This window comes from Hoplias malabaricus, chromosome 8 (genome assembly GCF_029633855.1).
Source record: "Hoplias malabaricus isolate fHopMal1 chromosome 8, fHopMal1.hap1, whole genome shotgun sequence".
Classification (NCBI taxonomy): Eukaryota; Metazoa; Chordata; class Actinopteri; order Characiformes; family Erythrinidae; genus Hoplias; species Hoplias malabaricus.
The window spans coordinates 38,937,095-38,963,391 of NC_089807.1; the positions used below are offsets into that span (position 1 = coordinate 38,937,095).

General features: G+C 44.3%; 1 protein-coding gene across 3 annotated transcripts in view; it reads left to right on the forward strand.

Moving 5' to 3' along the window:
• The window catches only part of gstcd (glutathione S-transferase, C-terminal domain containing), a 111,919-nt gene that overhangs the window by 80,365 nt on the left and 5,257 nt on the right, over positions 1-26,297 (forward strand). For 2 of the 3 annotated variants that reach the window (XM_066680074.1, XM_066680073.1), the window contains exons 9-11: positions 16,472-16,605; positions 19,752-19,782; positions 24,278-24,347. In XM_066680074.1, coding sequence (XP_066536171.1) covers positions 16,472-16,605; positions 19,752-19,782; positions 24,278-24,347 — 235 coding nt within the window. Of the gene's footprint in view, positions 1-16,471; positions 16,608-19,751; positions 19,783-24,277; positions 24,348-26,297 lie in introns of all 3 variants that reach the window. The other variant, XR_010804120.1, reaches the window with a different exon arrangement.

Consider the following 26,297-nt stretch of genomic DNA (forward strand, 5'->3'; position numbering starts at 1 on the left):
CCATCCCAGACGTGTTTTACTCACATTTAACATTTGGAAACCAAGAGTCCTCACTTAGGTTTCCTCCGAGTGACTGTCTGTGAGGAGTGTGGTGTGTTCTCCCTCTGTCCGCGTGGGTTTCCTCCGGGTGACTGTCTGTGAGGAGTGTGGTGTGTTCTCCCTGTGTCCGCGTGGGTTTCCTCCGGGTGACTGTCTGTGAGGAGTGTGGTGTGTTCTCCCTGTGTCCGCGTGGGTTTCCTCTGGGTGACTGTCTGTGAGGAGTGTGGTGTGTTCTCCCTGTGTCCGCGTGGGTTTCCTCCAGGTGACTGTCTGTGAGGAGTGTGGTGTGTTCTCCCTGTGTCCGCGTGGGTTTCCTCTGGGTGACTGTCTGTGAGGAGTGTGGTGTGTTCTCCCTGTGTCCGCGTGGGTTTCCTCCGGGTGACTGTCTGTGAGGAGTGTGGTGTGTTCTCCCGGTGTCTGCATGGGTTTCCTTTGGGTGACTGTCTGTGAGGAGTGTGGTGTGTTCTCCCTGTGTCTTTATCCAGTGTGTGTCACAGTTTTGTCCCTGAATGTGAGTGTTTGGCTGTTAGCACCTCTCCACTGTTCCCTCGTTTTGTGAAGATCAGTCAGTGTAATCAGTGTGAGTCAGCTTGAATGTTTAGGGGGGGAAAATTGCCCCCCAATGTCACCTGTGATAGAGGTGGTATATTTTTGTTTCCTCAGTGACAGTATTTAGAAACTGTGCAATATTATTTTCCATGCAGTGAAAGACAGTGTAGGTGATTATGAGATGTAACTCCTCCTCAGACTGAGGCTCTTTTGAGGGGCTCTGGCTGAAGTGGCACTGTGGGGCTGATGCTGCTGATGTGTTTTTGCAGTAATCGAATGATCTCCGGCTGCGTTTTGTTTGTTTATTGCCGTAATGAGACGTTTTAGCTCGCACTCCATGGAGACCTGCCTCCACTCGGCCTTCTGTCCAAACAGTGTGGGGTTTCACACACTCTGGAGGTGTGTGGCGTTCACCAGTCGGGCTCATATTGCCTGCTACCCACACGCAGCAGTTTAATAAAGCTTCAGCATGGCCGCACCTCTCGCACCTGTGGCTGTGCATTCAGATTTGATGCTGCTCTTTTGGGAGGTGGCAGAAATGCTATTTTGAGGTAGAGCTTAGAGACCAGTTTTACCAAAGCAGATGGTTACTTTGGTTTGGATTATATTGGAGTTAATATCTCTGGGTCTGGTTTGTGTAATAGTGGAAGTTCCAGGCCACAACTGTATTTTTTAGTTAGCCACGTTCCCATCTAAATATTTTTGCTACTTTTGTCAAACTTTTCCTGTGTTTTCTATGGAAATGGGAAAGGGATAATAATTTAAGACTGTTGACCACCCAAAAATTCGCCCGGTTGGTAGGTGGATTGGCTGTTTGAACTGGTCACAGATGTGTGTGTGTGGGGGGGGGGGGGGGGTGTTTGTGACTAAGTGAAATTGTCCACAGGTATGAGTGAACATTTGGGTGAGTATGTGATGCCCTGATGGACTGCTGCCCCATCTGGGAAGAGTGCGTGGGTTTCCTCCGGGTGACTGTCTGTGAGGAGTGTGGTGTGTTCTCCCTGTGTCTGCGTGGGTTTCCTCCGGGTGACTGTCTGTGAGGAGTGTGGTGTGTTCTCCCTGTGTCTGCGTGGGTTTCCTCCGGGTGACTGTCTGTGAGGAGTGTGGTGTGTTCTCCCTGTGTCTGCGTGGGTTTCCTCCAGGTGGCTGTCTGTGAGGAGTGTGGTGTGTTCTCCCTGTGTCTGCGTGGGTTTCCTCCAGGTTACTGTCTGTGAGGAGTGTGGTGTGTTCTGCCTGTGTCTGCGTGGGTTTCCTCCGGGTGACTGTCTGTGAGGAGTGTGGTGTGTTCTCCCTGTGTCTGCGTGGGTTTCCTCCAGGTGACTGTCTGTGAGGAGTGTGGTGTGTTCTCCCTGTGTCTGTGTGGGTTTCCTCCAGGTGACTGTCTCTGAGGAGTGTGGTGTGTTCTCTCTGTGTCTGCGTGGGTCTCCTCCGGGTGACTGTCTGTGAGGAGTGTGGTGTGTTCTCCCTGTGTCTGCGTGGGTTTCCTCCAGGTTACTGTCTGTGAGGAGTTGGTGTGTTCTGCCTGTGTCTGCGTGGGTTTCCTCCAGGTGACTATCTCTGAGGAGTGTGGTGTGTTCTCTCTGTGTCTGCGTGGGTCTCCTCCGGGTGACTGTCTGTGAGGAGTGTGGTGTGTTCTTCCAAACATGAGTTTGGAACTGAAAAAATATCAAACCTAACTTTTTTATTGTTAAACTGAAACTTTTAGGACATTATTTTTTAAAAGGAAAGGACATCATTGAGCATCTTTATCACCAAAAGTCAGCGATGGAAACAAGCTCCTGGGCGGCAATAATCTCAGAAATCTTTGGTTTTTTGATGCATTTTCATTTTATCTCTTGCCATTTGTGCGGAAATTCAATAGAAACATGGCTATTGATTTCACCTCAGGGTCTGGGAAAGTAAAGCTGTTTTCAAACCTCATGATCACTCCTTTTATTTTTTATTTTTTTGCAGTGATGGAGGAAATAAAGCATCAACCCAGTGAAACAACCTGTACTTTCTGCATGTGCAGATTTCACCAGGCTCCAGGGACTTCATTGTACTTTAAGATTAGAATCAGGACAAGGAGCCTCTGAGCGGTCTTTTCTTAGCTGTGTGTGTGTACTCATCAGTTTAATTGTGGGTCCAGTCTGTGTTATTTCTGTGGGTGTCTTTCACAGGATGAGAGTCATCTCAGAGATAAAGCCAAAGTGTTTTTGGCTGTTCTCTTGCTAACGCTTGCTAATTCCTCTGTGTTAATTTCCCTCTCGTGGAGCTTATATTTAGTGTGAGACACGAGCTCTGGTGGGAGACTGGTGAGCTTCAGGTGTGAAGGGGAAAGGGCCACTGTTCTTTTCCCGGTACACTGAGAAGCTGAGGAAACACTGTCAGAATATTGAACTGAACTGAAGTTATATCGTGTGTTCCTCTGAGGTTTCTCTGAGTAGAGCTGTAGAGTACATCTCAAGTCTACTCTCCGTCAAAAGCTTGGAAGATAATTTTTTTGATAGTTGTTAACCTTCAACAACCAAAAATGAAAAATAAAAGGCAAGATGGCCTTCCGTTGTGGCTCCCCAGACTAGCTTTCACACACCCAGTGTTGGACTGACGTTTGGCACGTAGGGATAGCTTTCACGTTACAAGCTGGGTTATATGTTAAAAATTCCCTAAAATATTTTAGCCAAGATATTTGGTAAGGTTTACATGGTTTGTAACAGATTAACAGTCTGCTATAGTGATAAGTGAAGTAAGGAGGTTCTTTCACTGCTGGAACAGTGGAAAACAGAGGAAAGTTTTAGTTCGGGAAAGTCCAGACCTTAAAAGGACATTAGCTAGGGTGACCAGACGTCCTCTTTTACCCAGACATGTCCTCTTTTTTAGACTTAAAAAAATGTCCGGGCGGAATTTCACAAACGTCCGGCATTTTGTTTTTCTAGAGCTTACATAGAACTTCGAGAAGTTTCGTTTACAAACTAGTCCCGCCCTCCCCTACTCCGATTGGTTCGCTTGAGTGAGAAGGGGAAGTGGTGAAGTAGCCTAAAATCTTCGGATTGGACGGTCTGACTGTAGAGCTACCGTTATTGGTCGATAACCTTCTCTGTAAACATTTAATTGGTCAGTCTGCACGTCAGTAGTCCTTGTTTACATCAGGCAAAGCTCATGTACCTACCCTCATCTCGAGCCGCTATGCTGAAATGTAAATGTAAGTTCTCGGATGAATTAAAAAAGAAATTCCCATGTTTTCCCATGTGTAATAAAGGTGTAAAGGACCTAAAAGCACACCCCCCCCGACCCCTCCGGAGCATGTCCTCTTTTTCACCATCTCAAATCTGGTCACCCTACATTAGCAAATTGAGCACATTTGAGGATCTGGATCTCCTACCTACCCACAAACCGTGAAATAAACAACTCTCAGTTTTTTTGTGATCTGCTCAAGTCTGAAAACATTTCGTTCTGTTCCTTATATAGAAAGCAGGCACTTCAGAATTGTCCCACCTCCGCGTCCGAGTCTCTCCTTTCAGAGCTGGATCCAGGTTTATGTGTTAGCACGAAGTCAAGGAGAAACAGGTTTCAGATGGCAAATCTGAGAACAGAGGAAAGAGAACAAAGCGAAAGCCACTAAATATCAGTGTTTCTGCTCCTCGTGCCTCGTTGCTGGGTGCCTTACATTTGAAATAAACAGAGGTTTATTCTCAGCAGCCGTTGAAACGGGGAGTTTGTTGTTTGTATTTTGACCAGAGGCGATTGCTGTAAGACTGCAAGGGAAGCTCAGCACTACAACGCGCTCAACTTTTGTTCAGAATCAGCTTCTTATCACTGGTAAAGACGCGGCTTTCCTCTCAGTCATTCCCGCAGCTTCACAGTGATTTAAACAGTGAGGACCCTGAGCGTCCACAGAGTTCAATAGCGAAGTGCAGAGAAACGAGACGAGTCATTGGATAAATGATGGCTTTGTCCCGCCCATCGGATGCTCAGCGTCTCTGGGGGTCTATGGGGCAGTGGGCCGGCCTCGGCTGGCCCGGATGCTCAGCTTCTGCATGATGATTGGATGATCTGTCTGAGGCTGAATCCCTTTTTGATTGACAGCGAAATGAGCGAATCAACGATGCTTTGGTGTAAAGATCCGTGGGAGCATTACATTTTCATTCTGTTCCGAGTTGAACCGGAGACTTTCTTAAACCTCTTAGCGGCATTTTCTTTGTTAAGACGCCAGACTTAAAATCTGTGGAAATATTAGTAGAATATGTGCCCTTTTTTTTAGAAAACCGGGTGTCATCAAACTTCTGATTCTCCTGGCATTCCATATGGCCTTTAAGAAGGTCCTTTACAGCCAGGTCCAGAGACCCGTCCAAGGTGAAGGCTGCGAAAACGATTAGCTACAAATTGTTCCGACAACTAAACACAAAGCGCTGCTTTCAGCTCCTGTGGAAACGGTGAAGGTAAACACAGCGGGAGTGATGGATTGTGGGTAAAGCACGGGGCCGGTTGGTGCTGAGTTGATTTGTTGTGCTGCTAGTTTGATACGGTGGCGCCCACATGGCCAGGTTGCTAGCGGTGACGGATGCAGCTGTACTGGATTCGTGACATCACTCGCAGACCTCGGCACTGCGGGTGTTCCACTTAATTACCAACACAAAGGCCTTTTGTTGGGGACTTTTTGTTTCTTTTTTTTTTTTTTTTAAGCCAAGTCTGTGTCAAAAAAAAAGAAGCCGTCTCAGCAGAAAAGCCCCAGAGCATAAAACAGATGACGCTAATAAAGTCGTTTGATTTTGCACCACCCACACTATCCTTTATTGCTTTTGCATTAGCAAATAATTAATGATGGGTCATGCTAGAGAAAGGCTGCTTAATGCAAGCCTCACTGCAGAGCGTTCTCATTTCTCTAGGATCCACAGAGCTGACCATGTTTGTTATTGTCATATTCCAGCTCTGTGGTGCGCTGTTCCTAATCCTGTATTCATAATACTTCTTATGATAAAAATGTAATTATAGGAAACTACACACTACTCGGCCTCTGTTCTTCACACGTTGTCCATTTTATCAGCTCCACTGACCATACAGGTGCCCTTTGTAGTTCTACGGTTACAATCTGTAGTCCACCTGTTGCTCTGCATACTTTGTTAGACCCCTTTCACCAATCTTTAGTGGTCAGGAACCCTACAAAGCCACCACAGGGTAGGTATGCTATTATTTGGCTGGTGGATCGTTCTCAGTGCTGCAGTGACATTGACTGGGGGTGGTGTGTTAGTGTGTGTTGCGCTGGTACAAGTGGATCAGAAACAGCAGTTGCTGCTGGAGTTTTTAAAGACTGTCCACTCTGTTACACACACCTACCTTGATGGTCCACCTAGGACAGTAGATCATCTGTTACTGCGCAGTTTGGGTTGGTCGTCCTCTTGTTCATCATTCTTCATTAGTGGGCACTGGACTCTGTTGATTGGATAGTTCTGGTTGGTGGGCCATTCTCAGTTCTACAGTGACACTGAGGGGTTCATTTATTAAGCATAATTAGTACAGGATTTATAGGCATAGGGTTATATCTCCTAGTCTCACTATCAGAGAAAGGCTTCATTAATAAATACAGACTAAATGGAGAGCTTTGAACAAGTCCTCTTCTTTACCCCTTCGCAAATCATCAAAACAAAATTCCACCGATCTCTGGGTGAGACGACCCACAATCTTTATCTCATTACGCCTGTGAGAGTCTTCCAGAGAGCTCCAGTCAGCGAGATGTTGACGGAAGATGAGGAATGTGTGTAATATTCCTGCACTGTTTTAACTCTTTTTTTTTAAGGCGGCGGAGAGAAGACTAATGGAGCCCTCGCACTTGGATCATCTGCTTTTAGCTGAAATGGATTTTCCATGTGGATATGAGCTATAGCTTCGGTTCTGTCTGAATGATAGCTGCCACAGCTAATCAACATCAGTAAGACGTCACTGACGACAGGTCTTGGTACTGCTTCACGACGCTTGTGTTAGGGCACAGCTAAATTGGAATGTGTCCATATTATTGGGAAATGTTGTTGATTGATGCATGAAAATATGAACAGTCCCCCAGTGGAGACAGGAAATGTCAGCCGGGAAAGGACTTCTATTGGAATAAGTTGGGGAAGAATTTCATGAGCAGTCTGAGTGGATTTTAATGCATGTTTAACCTCGTTTTATGATCTTATTTACTGCTCTGGAGGATATTAAACATTGTAAAGGCAGTATAAATCGTTTCATGTTGAGTTAATAATCTTCTAGCATTAGTTAGTTTACTTTAAATTTACTGAATCTCCACAGTTCCACACCACACTCACTTCAGACTTCACTGTGTGTAAGGATTTAGTGAAATCATTTTTAAAACATTGTTTTCAACCGAATCCAGATTTTATGTGGTTCATTCAGTAATTTCATTCTGGAGAACTACTGTTGTCACAGCAAAATATACTCCCCCCTCTGGTCTGTGTTCATTCAGAAGCTCCTCATCTTTTAAAGTGGCGACTGTACATCGTTCGTGGCTGAAGTCTAACTCGTCTGTAAGTTTGTTTTCACTGTTTGAAATACCATAGAAACGGTTTAGTTTTGTAGCGTTTTTTAAGTATGTTTTTATTTCATGGAAAGTTAGTGGTCGGAGTCAGTTCCACCTTAAGTGAAGTTATACCTATCTATCTATTGTTACACCTATATAACGCCTTTCTAGATACCCAAGGACGCTTTACAATCCACACTGCTCAGAACCCTCAGAACTCTCCATCCACACACACACTGGCGAGAAGCGGCAGCCAAACGCGCACAGCGTACTCTCGACCAGGAACAACCGTCCACCTGGAGAACTGCATCGGGGCACTAGGGTTTCACCCAGGACAGAGCGCCAATCCATATCTGGGCACACACTCATTCACTCACACACCAGGACATTTTATTAGAGAAGCCAATTCACCTACCCTCCATGTTTTTGGACTGTGGGAGGAAACTGGAGACCCAGACACAGGGAGAACACACCACACTCCTCAAAGACAGTCACCCGGAGGAAACCCATGCAGACACAGGGAGAACACACCACACTCCTCACAGACAGTCACCCGGAGGAAACCCACGCAGACACAGGAAGAACACACCACACTCCTCACAGACAGTCACCCGGAGGAAACCCATGCAGACACAGGGAGAACACACCACACTCCTCACTGACAGTCACCCGGAGGAAACCCATGCAGACACAGGGAGAACACACCACACTCCTCACAGACAGTCACCCGGAGGAAACCCACGCAGACACAGGAAGAACACACCACACTCCTCACAGGCAGTCACCCGGAGGAAACCCATGCAGACACAGGGAGAACACACCACACTCCTCACAGGCAGTCACTCGGAGGAAACCCACGCAGACACAGGGAGAACACACCACACTCCTCACAGACAGTAACCCGGAGGAAACCCACGCAGACACAGGGAGAACACACCACACTCCTCACAGACAGTCACCTGGAGGAAACCCACGCAGACACAGGGAGAACACACCACACTCCTCACAGACAGTCACCTGGAGGAAACCCACGCAGACACAGGGAGAACACACCACACTCCTCACAGACAGTTACCCGGAGGAAACCCACGCAGACACAGGGAGAACACACCACACTCCTCACAGACAATCACCCGGAGGAAACCCACGCAGACACTGGGAGAACATGGAAACTCCACTCAGATGATACTTGAACCCAAGATCTTAGCACTGGGAGGAGAACGTGCTAACCACTAAGCCACCGTGCTGGACCATTATACATATGAAACAGCAAAAATAAATCAATATTGCCCACCTGTGGAGAAGGAATAGAGCAATATCCTCAATCTTTTTAATCCTTTTCAACGTTCCGAGGTCTCCACACCATCCAGATGCCACCAGATGCCATTTCTTGGCTGTTTTTTTCCCCACATTTACCAAGCCACTGCTTCATACAAACACTGGAGCCTTTTTCATTACAGAAACAGACCCGAGAGCTAGCAGATGGTGAGGAAACATTCTCTGAATTTGATTGAGTGTATTGAATTAAAATCGCGAACATTGCCTTTATATTAAATGACGGGAAACCTGATGCTTTCTTTGGTGTTCAGAATTCTTAACATTAATGTTCAATTAATGAACATTTTTTAATGATTATTTGCAGTGTACACATTAATTAAAACATTAATTTAATGTCATAAAACCAAAAGCATGTTATTAACTACCTCTTCTGATTGAAAATTTTTAAATATATGCTCTATTCATATTTTATGCCCTTTTTTTTGGGGGGGGCAATATATTATCCATAAGTTATCCATAAGCTAATACCCTCTTAAGGACTTTTAATGTGAAGGATCAATATCATGGACCCAAATGTAATATCAGCGTTGATTTGCAGCCGATTGCTCTTCAGCTAAACTAGGCTTGATTTATAGTGTCTGCTAATGCACCAAAAAATGAGGCGAAACTAGAAATGTGTGGCCACACACTTCCCAGCAAGGACCCTCCATATTTCAATGGGTTTGATATGGTACCTGTATCACAAATTCACACTTAACAGACTGGTGGGCTTTTGGAGGCTCTTTTTGGAATTTCTGTCATTTGTTGTGTTTTTCTCGCTTGTGGAACGACAGAGAGGATAAATGCATCACAGTAAGTTATGAAATATCAGTAAATGATGAATGTGTGTGAGCAGCTCTCTTTGTGTATGTAATTCATATTATACTAATAAATGGCGTAGCAGGTAGTGTCGTAGTCACACAGCTCCAGGGACCTGGAGGTTGTGGGTTCGAGTCCCGCTCCAGGTGACTGTGAGGAGTGTGGTGTGTTCTCCCTGTGTCTGCGTGGGTTTCCTCTGGGTGACTGTCTGTGAGGAGTGTGATGTGTTCTCCCTGTGTCTGCGTGGGTATCCTCCGGGTGACTGTCTGTGAGGAGTGTGGTGTGTTCTCCGTGTCAATGTGGGTTTCCTCCGGGTGACTGTCTGTGAGGAGTGTGGTTTGTTCTCCCTGTGTCTGCGTGGGTTTCCTCTGGGTGACTGTCTGTGAGGAGTGTGGTGTGTTCTCCCTGTGTCTGCGTGGGTTTCTTCCGGGTGACTGTCTGTGAGGAGTGTGGTGTGTTCTCCCTGTGTCTGCGTGGGTTTCCTCCGGGTGACTGTCTGTGCGGAGTCTGGTGTGTTCTCCCTGTGTCTGCGTGGGTTTCCTCCGTGTGACTGTCTGTGAGGAGTCTGGTGTGTTCTCCCTGTGTCTGCGTGGGTTTCCTCCAGGTGACTGTCTGTGAGGAGTGTGGTGTGTTCTCCCTGTGTCTGCGTGGGTTTCCTCCGGGTGACTGTCTGTGAGGAGTGTGGTGTGTTCTCCCTGTATCTGCGTGGGTTTCCTCCGGGTGACTGTCTGTGAGGAGTGTGGTGTGTTCTCCCTGCGTGGGTTTCCTCCGGGTGACTGTCTGTGAGGAGTGTGGTGTGTTCTCCCTGTGTCTGCGTGGGTTTCCTCTAGGTGACTGTCTGTGAGAGTGTGGTGTGTTCTCCCTGTGTCAATGTGGGTTTCCTCTGGGTGACTGTCTGTGAGGAGTGTGGTGTGTTCTCCCTGTGTCTGTGTGGGTTTCCTCTGGGTTCGTCCCATGTTCCAGAAACACACATTGGTAGGTGGATTGACTACTCAAAAAAGTTTCCCTAGGTGTGAGTGAATGTGGTTGTGTGTGTCACCCTGTGAAGGACAGGCGCCCCATCCAGGGTGTGTTCCCGCTTTGCGCCTAGTGATTCCGGGTAGGCTCCGGACACATCCCAACCCTGAACTGGATAAGGGGTTTCAGACACTGAAAGAATAAATGATTAAATGATCATGGTAATGGTGTTTTGATTCCTGATTAATGTCATGCCGCCCTGTTAGTGGAGTACAGTGTGAAGTTTAATGACTTAAGAAGTGTCATTTCCTCTAGTTGCTGGATTTCACTCTCATCTTCTGTTGACAGTGATGCTGAGGGCATCTAAGCTGGGCGTTTTCCCAGCAGCGGTGAACCCTAGAGCCAACCTGGAGCTCAGGGCATTTGGTAAAGCCACTGAAGTTCAAACATTGAAGAAGATTAATCAGATTTGATTCATGGCTTGTGATGTGGACTCACCGGTGCCGTTCCCTCCATGTGCAAATAGCTCCACGTGGATCCTGAAGGTTATTATGCTAAGTCCTACTTAGGGAGTATTAGCCGTCATTTCTGTCCAATCAGTGTCTTAATCAGAAACAAATGTCAAACGCTGCATCAAATGTCAAAAGGCCTTGCCAGCGAATAACATTCTCTCTGCCTCTTTTTTTCATGAGATCCGTGGTCGCTATGGTCCCACACATCACATGCTGGGGTAAGACTTCTCCTGTAGCAACGGCACCAAAAAAAAAACAAGTACAGTGAGTGATTATCCACTGAGTTGGACACATTCCTGAGAAATGTTCTCGTGCGGATTGGAGGGTGTTAATCCATGACTTTGATGGCCACACACACACACACATAGACTCCCTCCCTTCCTAAGCTCAGCCTAGTCATGGACTTGAGAAGGCGCATCTCCTGGAGCTATACCTTATTTATTTAAAGCCCACTTCTGACGTGTTGGGAACTAGATATTTTTTAAAGTGTCCACTTTGCAAATCTCATTTCGGTGGTCGGAGTGTGGGTGCATTTGCTGGCATAGCCACCTTGGTTTTCACTGTGGTGGCACAGGTATTTGGGCACTGAAGGTCGGAAGATGGGAATCTCTGCCCCTGATGCCAAAAGACTCAATATGAACTCCAATTTGACTGGTCAGACTGAATTGACATGTTCAAGGATATGATTTGAAATCAAATGTGTAGCTTAAATCAGATTTTGACTTAATTTGGCAGTTAGATGTTCAAACTGCAGAAAAGTGGTCCGATAATCCTATTTAAGCAGCCAGTCTGAACAAGAACTTAACTGTAATTAGTCTTGTTTGTTCATTTAATAAGAAGTTTAGTAGACTGTCATGCAGAGTGCAAGAGAAAAAGAAGCAGAGGTATAAGCAGATAATTAATTTTATTAAACAGGACAAAAATAGAACACAGGAGAGAAACAGACACTAAAACTAAAAGACTAGAGAGGGCTGGAGTATAAAACTAGAACTGAAAACCAAGAACAAAGGAAACAAATGTAAAAGTCTAAGGATAAAAAATAAAGAACCAAACACTAGACTAAACTAAACACTAAACCAACCAGGACAGAGAAAGAACATAGAAACTAACAAAAACAAATAATAAACACAAAACTGAAAAACCAGAGATACAAAAAGCCACAGACATAGATAGAAAAATCTAAGAATCTAAGGATACTAGAAACAAAAGATGTAGACAAAGCAAACTTGGAACGAGAGACAAAAGAGAAAACAAGAACCAAACAGATACAATTAACCAAGGATCTAGAATTGTAGACATGTGTCAGGGACATAGAACCAGGACTATAAACCATAAAAAACATGTAAAAGTCACATGACACTTGAGAACGGGGGAACACAAGGACAGCCTGCATGTGTGAAATGTAAAAACTGACCCTAACTAACTCACTCATGTTTAGCAGACTGAATTCCACCACTAGAGGGCAACAATAGATGTCAAAAGATGCTTCATAACAGCAACCTTATATCTATCTAAATACTATCTTTGTTTTATATTTTAAGCACTTAATCTAGAACTAGATTTGTATTTCACTCACTCATGTTTAGCAGGATGAAGATTCTCCACCAGGGGCGCCATAAGCAGCCAGGCTTTTTGAAGCTTAAAGAAAGAAGTGTTATGCAACAAGAGGATGTTGTATTCATATTTAATTAACCAGTTACATAAAAATAGTGGTCCCCTCCTTCGTAGTTTGTCATGAAGTGCACAAGTTCTCTGTCGACCTACAGACATGACTTATAGGCAAGGTTGTGTGTGATGTAGGCTTCATATATCAGCCTTCCAGGCCTTCAGTCACCCGCCATACATCACTCTTTTTTGAGGACTATTTTAAAATGGCAAAATCTGCTGCGAGTGTGTGAGATGCTGAAACACCAGTTTTATTTGTACACAGGTGTTGAAAATGGGTCATCCTGATTGCATTTTCTTGCTGTCCAAACAGAACCTCATAAATCCAAATTAGAAACTTGAGAGGAGAAAGAAAATAAAATATTCCCAATTTATATTGTATATGTTTTGGCCACAAAATGGCCACCTGTTCTGCCAACATTTCTTAGGAAATGAAGACTATTAATAAGACGTTTGTCCTCCTTTTCCACTCTAACAGCCTCTGCTGCTCTTGTAAGGCTTTACTCTAGAATCTGGCATGCAGTTCCACTTAACAAGATTCCCCAAACCCTTACACACCTGAACGGTCACATGGAAAAAGGGTGAACTAAGTGTGAGTAATGCATCATGCCTTCAGTAAACCAAGGCCAGCAAAGTGTCTACTACCTCGACTGCAGCCTTGGGAATATGTTACTGAATACATTTAGGACAGTTCACTCAATGTTCAGCAATTATTATTCCTGTTTCCAAAGTATTCTGCCCCAATCTGACCATACCCTTCCTGTCCTGTCCTGGTCTGTTATACTCTGTGCTTCAGCGCTGCTGAATGTTACACCGATGCCCTGGAGGAAACCTGTCTCAGCCCACTGTGTACTCTCCTCCTGTTGGGCCTGTCTTTACCCTCCTATAAGCAGTTTTAAGCAGTTTGTGTTTTTAATATGTGGTGAGATGTCTCCTGTCATGCACCATTACCCAGAAGCCTCAGCGAAGAACTGCTCCGTGATCAAACTCCTAACAGATCAATGAACACACTCAGCAAGCGTGTACTCCACGAGAGAAACACTCAGGAGTTTGGAATTACGGTTTAAGTGAATCATCCAGTGGGGATCCTCCTGTAAGAGTGTGTGTCTAAGGGAGGTGGGGGGAGGGGGTTCTACATATGGGTGTAAAACTATACAGACACATTCTTAACATTTTAGGTTTAAGGTAAAGCATGTTTTTTTTTTTGGTCAGTTATTTTCTACATTAATTAGCATTATCATTTACATGTTTACATTTTAATAAGAACAATGTGAATTAGATTCACTCACTTTTACTGGGTTGAGATAAATGTAAATAAAATACAAATTTATATAAAAGGAAGAAACTGTTGTGGGCAGTCTGACTGATGCTATGTGTTTAGGTGGCAGCGGTGAGTGATATTTGTTTATTTAATGTTTGTTAATAACTCCTCTAGAGGGCAGTGGTGAGTGATATTTGTTTATTTAATGTTTGTTAATAACTCCTCTAGAGGGCAGCAGTGAGTGATGTTTGTTTATATGATGTTTGTTAATAACTCCTCTAGAAGGCAGCAGTGAGTGATGTTTGTTTATTTGATGTTTTCTTAATAACTCCTCTAGAGGGCAGCAGTGAGTGCTGTTTGTTTATTTGATGTTTGTTAATAACTCCTCTAGAGGGCAGCAGTGAGTGATGTTTGTTTATATGATGTTTGTTAATAACTCCTCTAGAAGGCAGCAGTGAGTGATGTTTGTTTATTTGATGTTTTCTTAATAACTCCTCTAGAAGGCAGCAGTGAATGATGTTTGTTTATTTGATGTTTGTTAATAACTCCTCTAGAGGGCAGCAGTGAGTGATGTTTGTTTATATGATGTTTGTTAATAACTCCTCTAGAAGGCAGCAGTGAGTGATGTTTGTTTATTTGATGTTTTCTTAATAACTCCTCTAGAGGGCAGCAGTGAGTGCTGTTTGTTTATTTGATGTTTGTTAATAACTCCTCTAGAGGGCAGCAGTGAGTGATGTTTGTTTATATGATGTTTGTTAATAACTCCTCTAGAAGGCAGCAGTGAGTGATGTTTGTTTATTTGATGTTTTCTTAATAACTCCTCTAGAGGGCAGCAGTGAGTGCTGTTTGTTTATTTGATGTTTGTTAATAACTCCTCTAGAGGGCAGCAGTGAGTGATGTTTGTTTATATGATGTTTGTTAATAACTCCGCTAGAAGGCAGCAGTGAGTGATGTTTGTTTATATGATGTTTGTTAATAACTCCTCTAGAGGGCAGCAGTGAGTGATGTTTGTTTATATGATGTTTGTTAATAACTCCGCTAGAAGGCAGCAGTGAGTGATGTTTGTTTATTTGATGTATGTTAATAACTCCTCTAGAAGGCAGCAGTGAGTGATGTTTGTTTATTTGATGTTTGTTAATAACTCCTCTAGAGGGCAGCAGTGAGTGATGTTTGTTTATTTGGTGTTTGTTAATAACTCCTCTAGAGGGCAGCAGTGAGTGATGTTTGTTTATATGATGTTTGTTAATAACTCCTCTAGAAGGCAGCAGTGAGTGATGTTTGTTTATTTGATGTGTGTTAATAACTCCTCTAGAGGGCAGCAGTGAGTGATGTTTGTTTATTTGATGTTTGTTAATTACTCCTCTAGAAGGCAGCAGTGAGTGATGTTTGTTTATTTGATGTTTGTTAATTACTCCTCTAGAAGGCAGCAGTGAGTGATGTTTGTTTATTTGATGTTTGTTAATAACTCCTCTAGAGGGCAGCAGTGAGTGATGTTTGTTTATTTGATGTTTGTTAATAACTCCTCTAGAGGGCAGCAGTGAGTGATGTTTGTTTATTTGATGTTTGTTAATAACTCCTCTAGAGGGCAGCAGTGAGTGATGTTTGTTTATTTGATGTTTGTTAATAACTCCTCTAGAGGGCAGCAGTGAGTGATGTTTGTTTATTTGATGTTTGTTAATAACTCCTCTAGAGGGCAGCAGTGAGTGATGTTTGTTTATTTGATGTTTGTTAATAACTCCTCTAGAGGGCAGCAGTGAGTGATGTTTGTTTATTTGATGTTTGTTAATAACTCCTCTAAAAGGCAGCAGTGAGTGATGTTTGTTTATTTGATGTTTGTTAATAACTCCTTTAGAGGGCAGCAGTGAGTGATGTTTGTTTATTTAATGTTTATCACTAAGTGTGTTTACATGCCCTTAATGTGATCACACAACACATGGGAGCTCAGATAATGGGATAATTCTGAGTTTACTTGAGTCTGTAATCTGATTTATGCAACACAGCAGCCAATAAGATCACAGAATGAAACAAAACAAAACAAACTTTCTACTGTGGCGCTTTGTAAACATAGACAAACTAATCTCTTTTTTTATGACTTCTAAAATTATGTGGTGCCGCTTTTCTCAGCGCTTTCTGTACACAGCTGCTGAGACAGAACCTTTTTTTAAATGAACGTCTGTTCCTGTACGCAGTGTGTCCCTCCATTACTGACAGACCTGAGCGCAGATTGCAGTGAGGACTGGGGGTGAGGGAGCAAGTGGCACACATTAATTTTCGGATACAGAGTGGTGAGAGAACTTCAGGCTGTCTACGCTTTGTCCAGCTACATGTGTGTGCATTTAAAAAGATCGAGAAACCCAAAAGAAACCAGAGTATATGGGCCTTGAGAAATCAGATTTCTGAGCTGAAATCTTGGTCTCTTACACGGATTTCCTAATCTGAGAAATTCGAGTATGATGCTTACCTCTTATGTTTACGCCTGTAGGGGGCAGGAGTGAGCTATGCTATTTTATGCTTGTTATTAAGAACTGAAAATAAAGTGTCCATAGGTGTGTGTGTGAGTGAATGTGTGAGTGTGTGATGCCCTGTGAGGCACTGGTGCCCCCTCCAGGGTGTGTTCCCACCTTGTGTCCACTGATTCCTTGTCGGCTCCGGACCCACCGCGACCCTTAACTGGACCCCAAAGATTCACAAGCAAAGCAGTACCTGATGATTATTTTTACTAGTGCCTTATTAGTAATAATTATGATCATTTGTAAAGAGAATCTGGCAGCGTTACCAGACAGGGGGAGTCCTAATTACACGGTATGTAATGTGAGAGTAAATGGGCTGTATCATGTATTGTGTTTTTTTTTTCTGTAGGTGGCTCTTCATGCGTGTGGTGTGGCGACGGACATGGTGCTGGACCGATGCCTCCAGTCCAGAGCTGCGTTTGTGATCAGTCCCTGCTGCTACGGCTTTGTCCAGAACACACTGAAATTCAGCTTCCCCAGGAGGTGTGTGTATGTGCGTGTGTGTGTGGTACTCATCTGCACTCATGTTTAAGTGTGTGTCGGGTTGTGGGTTTGCATGTTATTAGGTTCTCTCTCTCTCTCTCTCGCCCCCACCCTCATTTATTCACTCCCTCTCATTCACACTCCAGCGCTGCCACTCAGAGCAACAGAAACACTCCCCAGCAACATACCACCAACACTGTGCCCTAGAGTAAACCCAGCCTGAGCCCACTTTCATCAAAATCAATCGAAAAATAAATCCCACAGTATTTGGATCAGTGCTGTGTAGATCAGCCACCAAGCAATTTAATCCAGTGGTCCATAAACTTTTTTTAAAACCCCACTCTGACACACACACACACATATACACAAAGTCCACTGGAGTTTAGTTTAAACATTGAAATTCATACAAAACTGCAAATTCTAATTGAACAAAGTAAAATACAGTGATAAATCACATTTACACTGAAATTCTAACAAGTATTATGTATTACATCTCATTTATTTACCTTGCTGTGCCCCCTGGGTACCCCACCCCCACCACCACACCACACACATTTTGGGAACCACGGGGTTAACCCAAGGTCTAGTAAGGATGGACTTCGGAACTCTTTTTGTTAATAAAACCTCGGCATTAAATAAAGTTAATGCATACATACAGGGTGGGCCATTTATATGGATACACCTTAATAAAATGGGAATGGTTGGTGATATTAACTTCCTGTTTGTGGCACATTAGAGCCTTTTGTTTGAGCCTGTGCCAGCACTTTGAGCACATTTTATAAGTGGTCAGAAACTTGTAAATAACTCATGAAAGAATAAAGTTATGTTAGAACCAAGCACACCATTGTTTTTCTTGTGAAATTCCCAATACGTTTGATGTGTCACATGACCCTCTTCCCATTGAAAAAAAAAACAAAAGATCCAAAATGGCCGACTTCAAAATGGCCGCCATGGTCACCACCCATCTTGAAAAGCCCCCCCTCCCCTCCCATATACTAATGTGCCACAAACAGGAAGTTAACATCACCAACCATTCCCAGTTTAATTAAGGTGTATCCGTATAAATGGCCCACCCTGTAGAGAGAGATTTTGTTTTGCCGTAAAGATCGGCGCTGTTTATAAAGGAAAAAGACTTTTAATCCCAACAACAGCATCTTACCTGTGAAGTATGGGGGTGGCGGCATCATGTTGTTGGAATGTTTTGCTGGAAAAAGGAAGGAAGCAGGATTATCTAGGAATACAGAACCATTGCTCCGACATTGTGAGCTGTCATTAGTTGTGTAGCTGTAATTCTGAAACGCCCGTCCCTGATTGGTTCAGAAGTTTGGAATATCACCTGGCTGTAAGTGAAGGATGAGAGACGCCTCTGCAGTGTGTGAGGTGGAGTTTCTAAATAAGGTGTTACCCTGAGAAAACTGTCGTCTGTTGTTTCCCTTCCGTCGAAGCCTGTCTTTCAGAAACCTGAGTGAAGTGAGTGTCTAAGCCGCGTAAAGCCCGTAATTTGATCCCGAAAGGGAATTTCGCCCGGAGGCACCAGCGTGGAGATGGAAAGGAGAGGAAGCTGAGGAGAGTTGTTTTCCTGTCGTCGTCGCCATCGCGCTTGTTGCCGTGCCGACACCCTGTTGACTGTTTGGTTGATGCGAGTTGTCAGAGGGTTTACATGACGACTGACGCGTACAATGCCACCGCGTGACAGTGAGCTTGAGGAGCTCTCTGGGTGGTTTAGGATGTTTTCTTTTTCACGGCCGAGCACACATACGTGTTCAACACTGCTGAAGTGCTGAGTGAGAGACGCTGGAGATCTCCTTAACACATGCTACAGGCATTTAACTGTAATGTTACTGTCAGCGTCTGACAACGGAGAACTTTCCTGAAAAATGCAGACCCTGTGGGAATGGGAGCGGGAGCTGTGTGAACTAATCTCCTTGAGCTTTGGGTTCGGTTTGGAATCGGAAAGTTTATTGTTTGGTGACTACGCTAGAAAACACTGTCGTTGTGAAGGACCACTTTTGGGGGAGGGTGGCGTACTGGGAAACCAGTGTGTGTGTGTGTTCCTGCCCTGCTCACAATCATTCTGGGTAGGTTCCAGACCCACCTCAACCCTGATCAAGATAAAGAGGTTATTGAAGATGAATGAACAAGAAAATAACAGGCTATGTACTGTTAATGCCATGAAAATATGGGCATCCCTTTATTTAAAACACGGATCTGACCCCCTGCCTCTCACTTTAACCTGTCTGAGTAAGGCCCACCGTCTCATGAGTAAGGCTCATATTTACAGAGCCTTAATTTCAGCTCTTAAGTTCATTCAGGATCAAATCAGCTTCAATCACTTCAGCATTTGACTCTATTTTATAAGAAATTCCATCAATTCTGTTCCTGCTCCAAAGCTGCTTTACTTCAAGAGCTGGTAATTGTCTCCTCACATCATGGTGATTTTTTTAATTTACACCTCAGTATGATTCTTAGATCTGACAGTCATTAATCTCTCTCATTCTCTCTCTCTCTCTCTCTCTCTCTCTCTCTCTCTCCCTCTCCTCTCTCTCTCTCTCCCTCTCCCTTCTCCCTCTCTCTCTCTCTCTCTCTCTCTCTCTCCCCCTCTCCCTCTCTCTCTCCCTCTCTCTCCCCTCTCTCTCTCTCTCTCTCCCCCTCTCCCTCTCTCTCTCCCTCTCCCTCTCTCTCTCTCTCTCTCTCTCTCTCTCTCTCTCTCCCTCTCTCTCCCTCTCTCTCTCTCTCTCCCCCTCTCCCTCTCTCTCTCTCCCTCTCCCTCTCTCTCTCTCTCTCTCTCTCTCTCTCTCCCTCTCTCTCACCCACTCTCTCTCCCTCTCTCTCCCTCTCTCTCCCTCTCTCCTTCTCTCTCTCTCTCTCTCTCTCCCTCTCCCTCCCTCCCTCTCTCTCTCTCTCTCCCTCTCCCTCCCTCCCTCTCTCTCTCTCTCTCTCTCTCCCTCTCTCTCTCTCTCTCTCCCTCTCTCTCTCTCTCTCTCTCTCCTCCCCTCCTTCTCTCTCTCTCCCTCTCCCTCCCCCTCTCTCTCTCTCTCTCTCTCTCTCTCCCTCCCTCTCTCTCTATCTCTCTCCGTCTCTCTCTCTCTCTCCCTCTCTCTCTCTCTCTCTCTCTCTCTCTCTCCCCCTCTCTCTCTTTTTCACAGTAAAAGATTCAGGGAGACGCTGACATACAAGGTGAGTGTGTGAGAGGCAGACATTCTTCTCACTCTAGATTCTCTCTCTCTCTCTCTGTCTTCTTCATTATCACTCCAGCATGTGAGATGTCACACTTTTGTCTCTGTCTCTGTGTGTTTTCTGGGTTTGAGTTTTAAAAAGCTACTGCATCAACACACTCTAGTTCCTAAATCGTGATGTTTCAGCTTGAGAAATCGTCTCAGATCAAGTCGATGTATCTAATGTATCGTTTTCAGATTACTATAAGAATATTACGGTTGTTATGTTTTCTAGTATGTGTCTGTAGTGAAATAATAATGTGTTAAATTAGCTGCCAATATTCTGAGTAGTGAACAACCATTGTTCTGACACCCAATGGCCTGGATGTAAGAGTGATTCGGTATTCAACTCTTTTAAGCATGGCCACCCCAGATGCAGGGGACCCGCTCTATGGACCTTAAACTGATTGATTCAGGGACCACTAATCGATCTGATTCTTCATCTCAAATGAGTCGTGCCTTAACAGAAAAGGCACCCTGGTCTCAAGTTGAATATGTACCAATCTGACCACCTTCAGTGGATGTACACTCTACGTTGTGATGTGTCCAAGCATTAAAACTCACCTTTAATCCAACCCTAAGCCTAAACCCAAAAATAACCTTAACTCTAAGCTAATCTTAAGCCTAATGCTAACCGTAATTCTAACGCTAACTCTACCAGTTTTACCAAAACAGTGCCACCTGTGGATGGGAGCTTGCTTGGGTTGAAAATATGTTCTGTGCTTCTTTTTGACATATATATGTATTCATTTAAAATAATAAATTACCATCTTATAAATATTTTGCTGGATTATTGGACGTATAAATGGTGCATCAGATGTGCACGTCCTCAGAAAATAAACGATAGGCATACGCAAGGTGAATACGGTAGGGGGCAGTGCAGGCGATCAGCATCACAATGGCGGAAAGTTTTGAAGAAGGCTGTGTCTGTCAGAGCGAAGTCTACGAATACCCGTGTCATTCTATCATAAGCCCTATAGTGGAAGCCTCCAGTTACAAGCGTAGCACATAGGCAAGTATGTAAATAGTTACATTCACAACGCAGACGGATGCCTACGCGAACTCATGGCCAAACAGCATGGCCTTACACAGATAGCAGGCACTTCAGGGTTGTCCCGCCTCCTTGTCTGATAAGCAAGTATGGAGAAATAAGAGTACCGATTAAATAGGGTGAAAACGAGAAAAGAGAAGGAAGAGAATAAACCGAAATTGACTAAAAGCGAGCGTTTCTGCTCCTCACTCCTCACTGCTGGGCCCCGGTGCTTGAAATTAAAAAGAGGCTCTTCCTCAACAGTGTATGAATCTAGTCTTTCTCTTTGATCCTTGTGCTATTTTGATCACAGCATGTCACTGATGTTTTATTAAGACCCCAGCAATGCGTTCTGTGTGGAAACGGTTTATAATATGTTCCCTTTAAAGAGTACAATTTCATACGTTAAGATTAAGATTTTATTTTCTTTTCAACACAAGGACAGTCTGAAAATAAAAAGCAACCCACACAGTACTAGCTCTCCTCTGAACAAACACACTGTCTCAGGAGATTACTGTCCTCATGCTATAGACTGTGAAGTCATTACAGCTTCAATAAACTCTCTGCAGTTTCCTCCGGGCACTTTATTAGTTTATGTATGGATTTCTCTTTCCCTCTGCAGTAGGTGAATGTGGAAATAGCTCTTGTTTATTCCTGCGAGTTCACAGTGTTCCCACAGGCTTTTAGAGGACCCACTTCTCACACACTTATCTGACCAGCCCTCAGTAGTGAGGAGGACGTGTGAGTGATGGATGAGCTTTAATCATCTGGACCCACAGTGGACACTTTGCTGCCCCCCCACCCCCAACCCTGCCTTTAAATCAGTTATGTCCATAAGTTTGTAGACAGTAGCAATTATATGGTGCACACTCATGGAGACAGATGTTGCAGTGAGTTCTAAGGAGAGAATTCAGTGCGTTTTTTCCAACTCTTTTGGGTCCGACCATGACAGAGAGCCGGACGAATCCTGACAGAACAGATTCTGACAGTTAGATTCGTTCTGATCAGGGTTGTGGTGGGTCCGGAGTCCATCTGGAACCCTTAGAGCTTCTATCCATCACAGGGATAAAATAATAATAAGCTGTAAATAAATATTCAGGTTAAAGGTGCAGTATGAAAGACTAGTGGAGATTTGTTTTGAATTTGCAGATTGCCACCTAGTGAATGCCCCTCCCTTTTCTCGATGCTTCAGCGTAAAATATGCAAAAGGCTCTTTCTAGAGCCAGTTACCGTAGAAACATGGCAGCCTCTGTTCAATGAGGACACGCCCCTATGTCGAGTTAAAGGACTCATTCTAAGCAAATGAAAACACACACACTGTTAATTACAGGTGATTATACACTAATGACACAATAGTTTTATATATTATACTTGATTTCTACTAATAGAGCTCTTAAATATCACACACTGCACCTTTAAGGGTATTATGCAGGGGTTTGCCCTCTCCCTATTTTTTTTGTGCTGAGGTAACTGCTTTTATTCTTCCAGGAGGGCTCAGGGTCAACAGTCTGAGTGGGAGACTCCACCGTTAGAACCAAATTTAAAGTAATTGAAAGTAGAACCCACATTTGAACCTGACCAGAGCCCCGAGGAGTGACTTCCAGGACGTCCAGTGAGGTGTGCAGCTGGGTCCTGTCTGGTGTGGACAGCCTTTTTTTAGCTTACAGAGGGCTGCACTCGCTTTTCATGTTTGCTTATGTTTCTGTTTATGTTTGCAGTATTGCACCACAGGGGGTGCTATTTCTCACATACTCGTGCACATTTTGAAACGGTTCCACAAGGGGTGCTGTTGTGCTTTGCATCAATGACACTTTGTGTCCTTGTCTGTCAAATACTGGCGTGCCTTCGTTATAGTTTGTGTTATCAGGAGACCGTTATTGATTTTGCGGATCAATGCCGGGCTTTGCGCAGCGGAGAAGAGATTCCGTTCAGATCCGCGGCTAAAGCGGAGCTTCTGGAGGAAGCCGTGGTGCGTTAGTGGGGGTGGAAAACAAAAGGTGCTTCATTGATTGCAGCTATGAACACGATTAGCCCGAGAGATTAGATGTGATAAGAGGAATCAATGGTGTGACAGGGCAATTACGTCCCTTTTTTTTTCACGGGATTCCCATCATGTCGCAGGGCCGAATCAATTCTGGGAGCGGCGAGGACTTCAGAGGGACGTTTGGATGGTTTGCGGTGACTACTGAACACATCAGAGGACCGCTAAGTGCTTTTTCATTACGTCTTAGCCCCAAAAGCCCTTACTCACAGCAAACTGAAACAAGGATCGAATTTGCCTGCAGTGCAGCAATCTGTAGAACACACACTGTGCTGCTTTGTAGCTGTAGCTAGTTACGCCTGTCGCCACGGCTGTGATGAATGGTGGATTGCTGTAATAGAAGGCTAATGGGCTGCAGTATTGATATGTGCCCACACTTCAGCCTCTGTGTGTGTGTGTGTGTGTGTGTGTGTGTGTGAGAGAGAGAGAGAGAGAGAGAGAGAGAGAGAGAGGGGGGGGGGGGGAAGGAGAGAGAGCTTGGCTCTCTCGTTCATTCTTGACCTCTGGGAGTGAAGGATAGAATCAATTAAGCCTTTAATTGGCCTGTGATGGCTGACCATCTCCTTGGTTTTGGTCTTTTTCATTCCTCGCCGCCCTCTTTTTTTTTGACCCACATGTGAGTATTAAAGATGTACAGGGTGCAGAGTCCATATTTGAGCTTGGCGTATATTTTAATAGCTGCAGAGGTTCTACAATCTCAGAAAAAGCACGAAATGAATTGGAACGCTGCACGTGAGCTTAAAGGAACACTAGGTAAGATTGGTTATATTTTGCTCCTGGGCTCCGTCTACACTTGCAGAGTGTAATTAACTTTTACAGCAGTGCCCTAACCCATAAGAGCCCAGACTCCGTTCACAAAAAGCCAAACACGGACACCTTTTTTCACATTTCTTGTCGTATTCTGTAATTACTTTTGGGTTAAAATCCCAATGTAACATAAATATCACAGCCGCCATTTTGTAACTTGAGCTTTTCCACTGCATGGTACCTACGCTTCTCAACTGGGCTCTACTCAGCTCCAATGGGCAAATCTGGTCCCTGGTACCTGGAACTTGTTTTAGTACCTGCTCACTCATGGTTCCAAGTGAGACAAGTGGCCAAAGAGAATTGTCAGTCATGAGGAAATACAGACATTCAGCACAAACTGGCAGTGCTGCTGGAGTTTTTAAAGTTGTTTAGTATTTATAGACTGTATACTTCCTGTAGAGTGATAAACCAGAGGTTCTTTGGGGGAACTACAGCTTTACACTTTGCTTTTGTTAGTTTGCTGCTCACTGATTTTTCCAGAGGTTCCTACAAGTAGCTGGTTTTCAGCTTGAACTACAGACTGAAGAAAAATCTTAAATAAATGTGCCTTTGTGGTAACTTGCATGTTTTCTCCTCTAGGAGCACATGATCCTCTGCAGGTTTGCGGACCAGACAGCTGTCCAGCTTCCCCCTGAGAGGCGACTAATTGGTGAGTTTCCCCTGTTTCACTGGGATCAGAGGTCACAGGGATCATGGGTTTCGGTCCTGTGTGTCTCAGTTTATAGACTCCTGACCACAGTCCTGACACTGGACACTTAAAGTTAGCGGTTAACATGTTAAAATTCATTTATTCATTTTCTGTAAGAGCTTATCCAGTTCAGGGTCGCGGTGGGTCCAGAGCCTACCTGGAATCATTGGGCGCAAGGTGGAAATACACACTGGAGGAGGCGCCAGTCCTTCACAAGGCAACACACACACACACATATTCACACCTACGGACACTTGTGAGTCACCAATACACCTACCAACGTGTGTTTTTGGACTGTGGGAGGAAACCGGAGCACCCGGAGGAAACCCACGTGGACACAGGGAGAACACACCACACTCCTCACAGACAGTCACCCGGAGGAAACCCACACAGACACAGGGAGAACACACCCCACTCCTCACAGACAGTCTCCCGGAGGAGACTCACGCAGACACATGGAGAACACACCACACTCCTCACAGACAGTCACCCGGAGGAAACCCACGCAGACACAGGGAGAACACACCACACTCCTCACAGACAGTCACTCGGAGGATACCCACGCAGACACAGGGAGAACACACCACACTCCTCACAGACAGTCACCCGGAGGAAACCCACGGGGACACAGGGAGAACACACCACACTCCTCACAGACAGTCACTCGGAGGATACCCACGCAGACACAGGGAGAACACACCACACTCCTCACAGACAGTCACCCGGAGGAAACCCACGCCGACACAGAGAGAACACACCACACTCCTCACAGACAATCACCCGGAGCGGGAATCGAACCCACAACCTCCAGGCCCCCTGGAGCTGTGTGACTGCGACACTAGTGATTCATAGGTAACTTTAAAACTCATTACTATATTTATACATTCCCCAGATCCATTTTTATGTGATGTATTTCTGTTTTCAAGCCTAAAGCCCTGAAATTCAAATGTCTCTAACATCAACCCACTGTGGTGGATACACCTTGAAACATTTCATCTTCTAAAGCTATTTCTTACTATTCTTACACCTAATCACGTTTCTTTGTTAGTTGTAATGAGAAGTTCTGACTTCAACTTTACTGTGATGTGGAGTTATTGTGAATGCCGCCTGTTTCATCAGTTGGAATCACTGTTTTTAAATAAAATACCCCACCACAGCTCCAGCGCTCAAAGGGGTTGTCTGTGAGGAAAACAGTGGTGTGGGTTTCCTAAATACATTGGTGGGTTGGTTGACCGTGCAAATGTGTCCATGCGTGCACTGCAAAAAATGAAATCTAAGCAAGTAAAATGGACTTAAATCTAGTCTAAATATCTAATATTGCTCATTTGGAAATTGTTGCTAGAATATTACATGATTATTTAACTTATTTCTAACTTATGTTTAAGTCATTTTTTGAAGTGTGAGAGTGACTGGGTGAGTGTGTGATTCCAGTAATAGACTGGTTTCCCAATGCCTGCTTTTCACCGTCTGATAAATGTGATACAGATTTAATCGTGTTCTGCCCATTTTACCGTCAGTTTCACTTGGAATTACATCACTTTAAGGGGCTAAAATGTCTTCTGGTTTCTGCTTCAGTGGCATTTATTTTAATACAAAGAGTGGGAGGAGTGGGTGGGACTAAACAATACTGTGCAACAGCTGTTGCATAAAGACTCTATTGTCCTTCAAATAAACAAGTATAAATATAGTACGTATCTCCACAGCATCCATGGTGTTTAACAGTATGGTAGCATCATATAGAGAGTGATCCTAAGAACCATGTGTTGACAGATGGACCAATAGAAATGCTCCAGAATGACTTCTGATCAAATCTCGTCACGTGAAGTTGTATTAATATGCAATAATAATTAGGTCTTTGCCGCCTCCTGTAACGGTGCTGTTTTGGATATTGACTTTTGTTTTTTCCCAAAG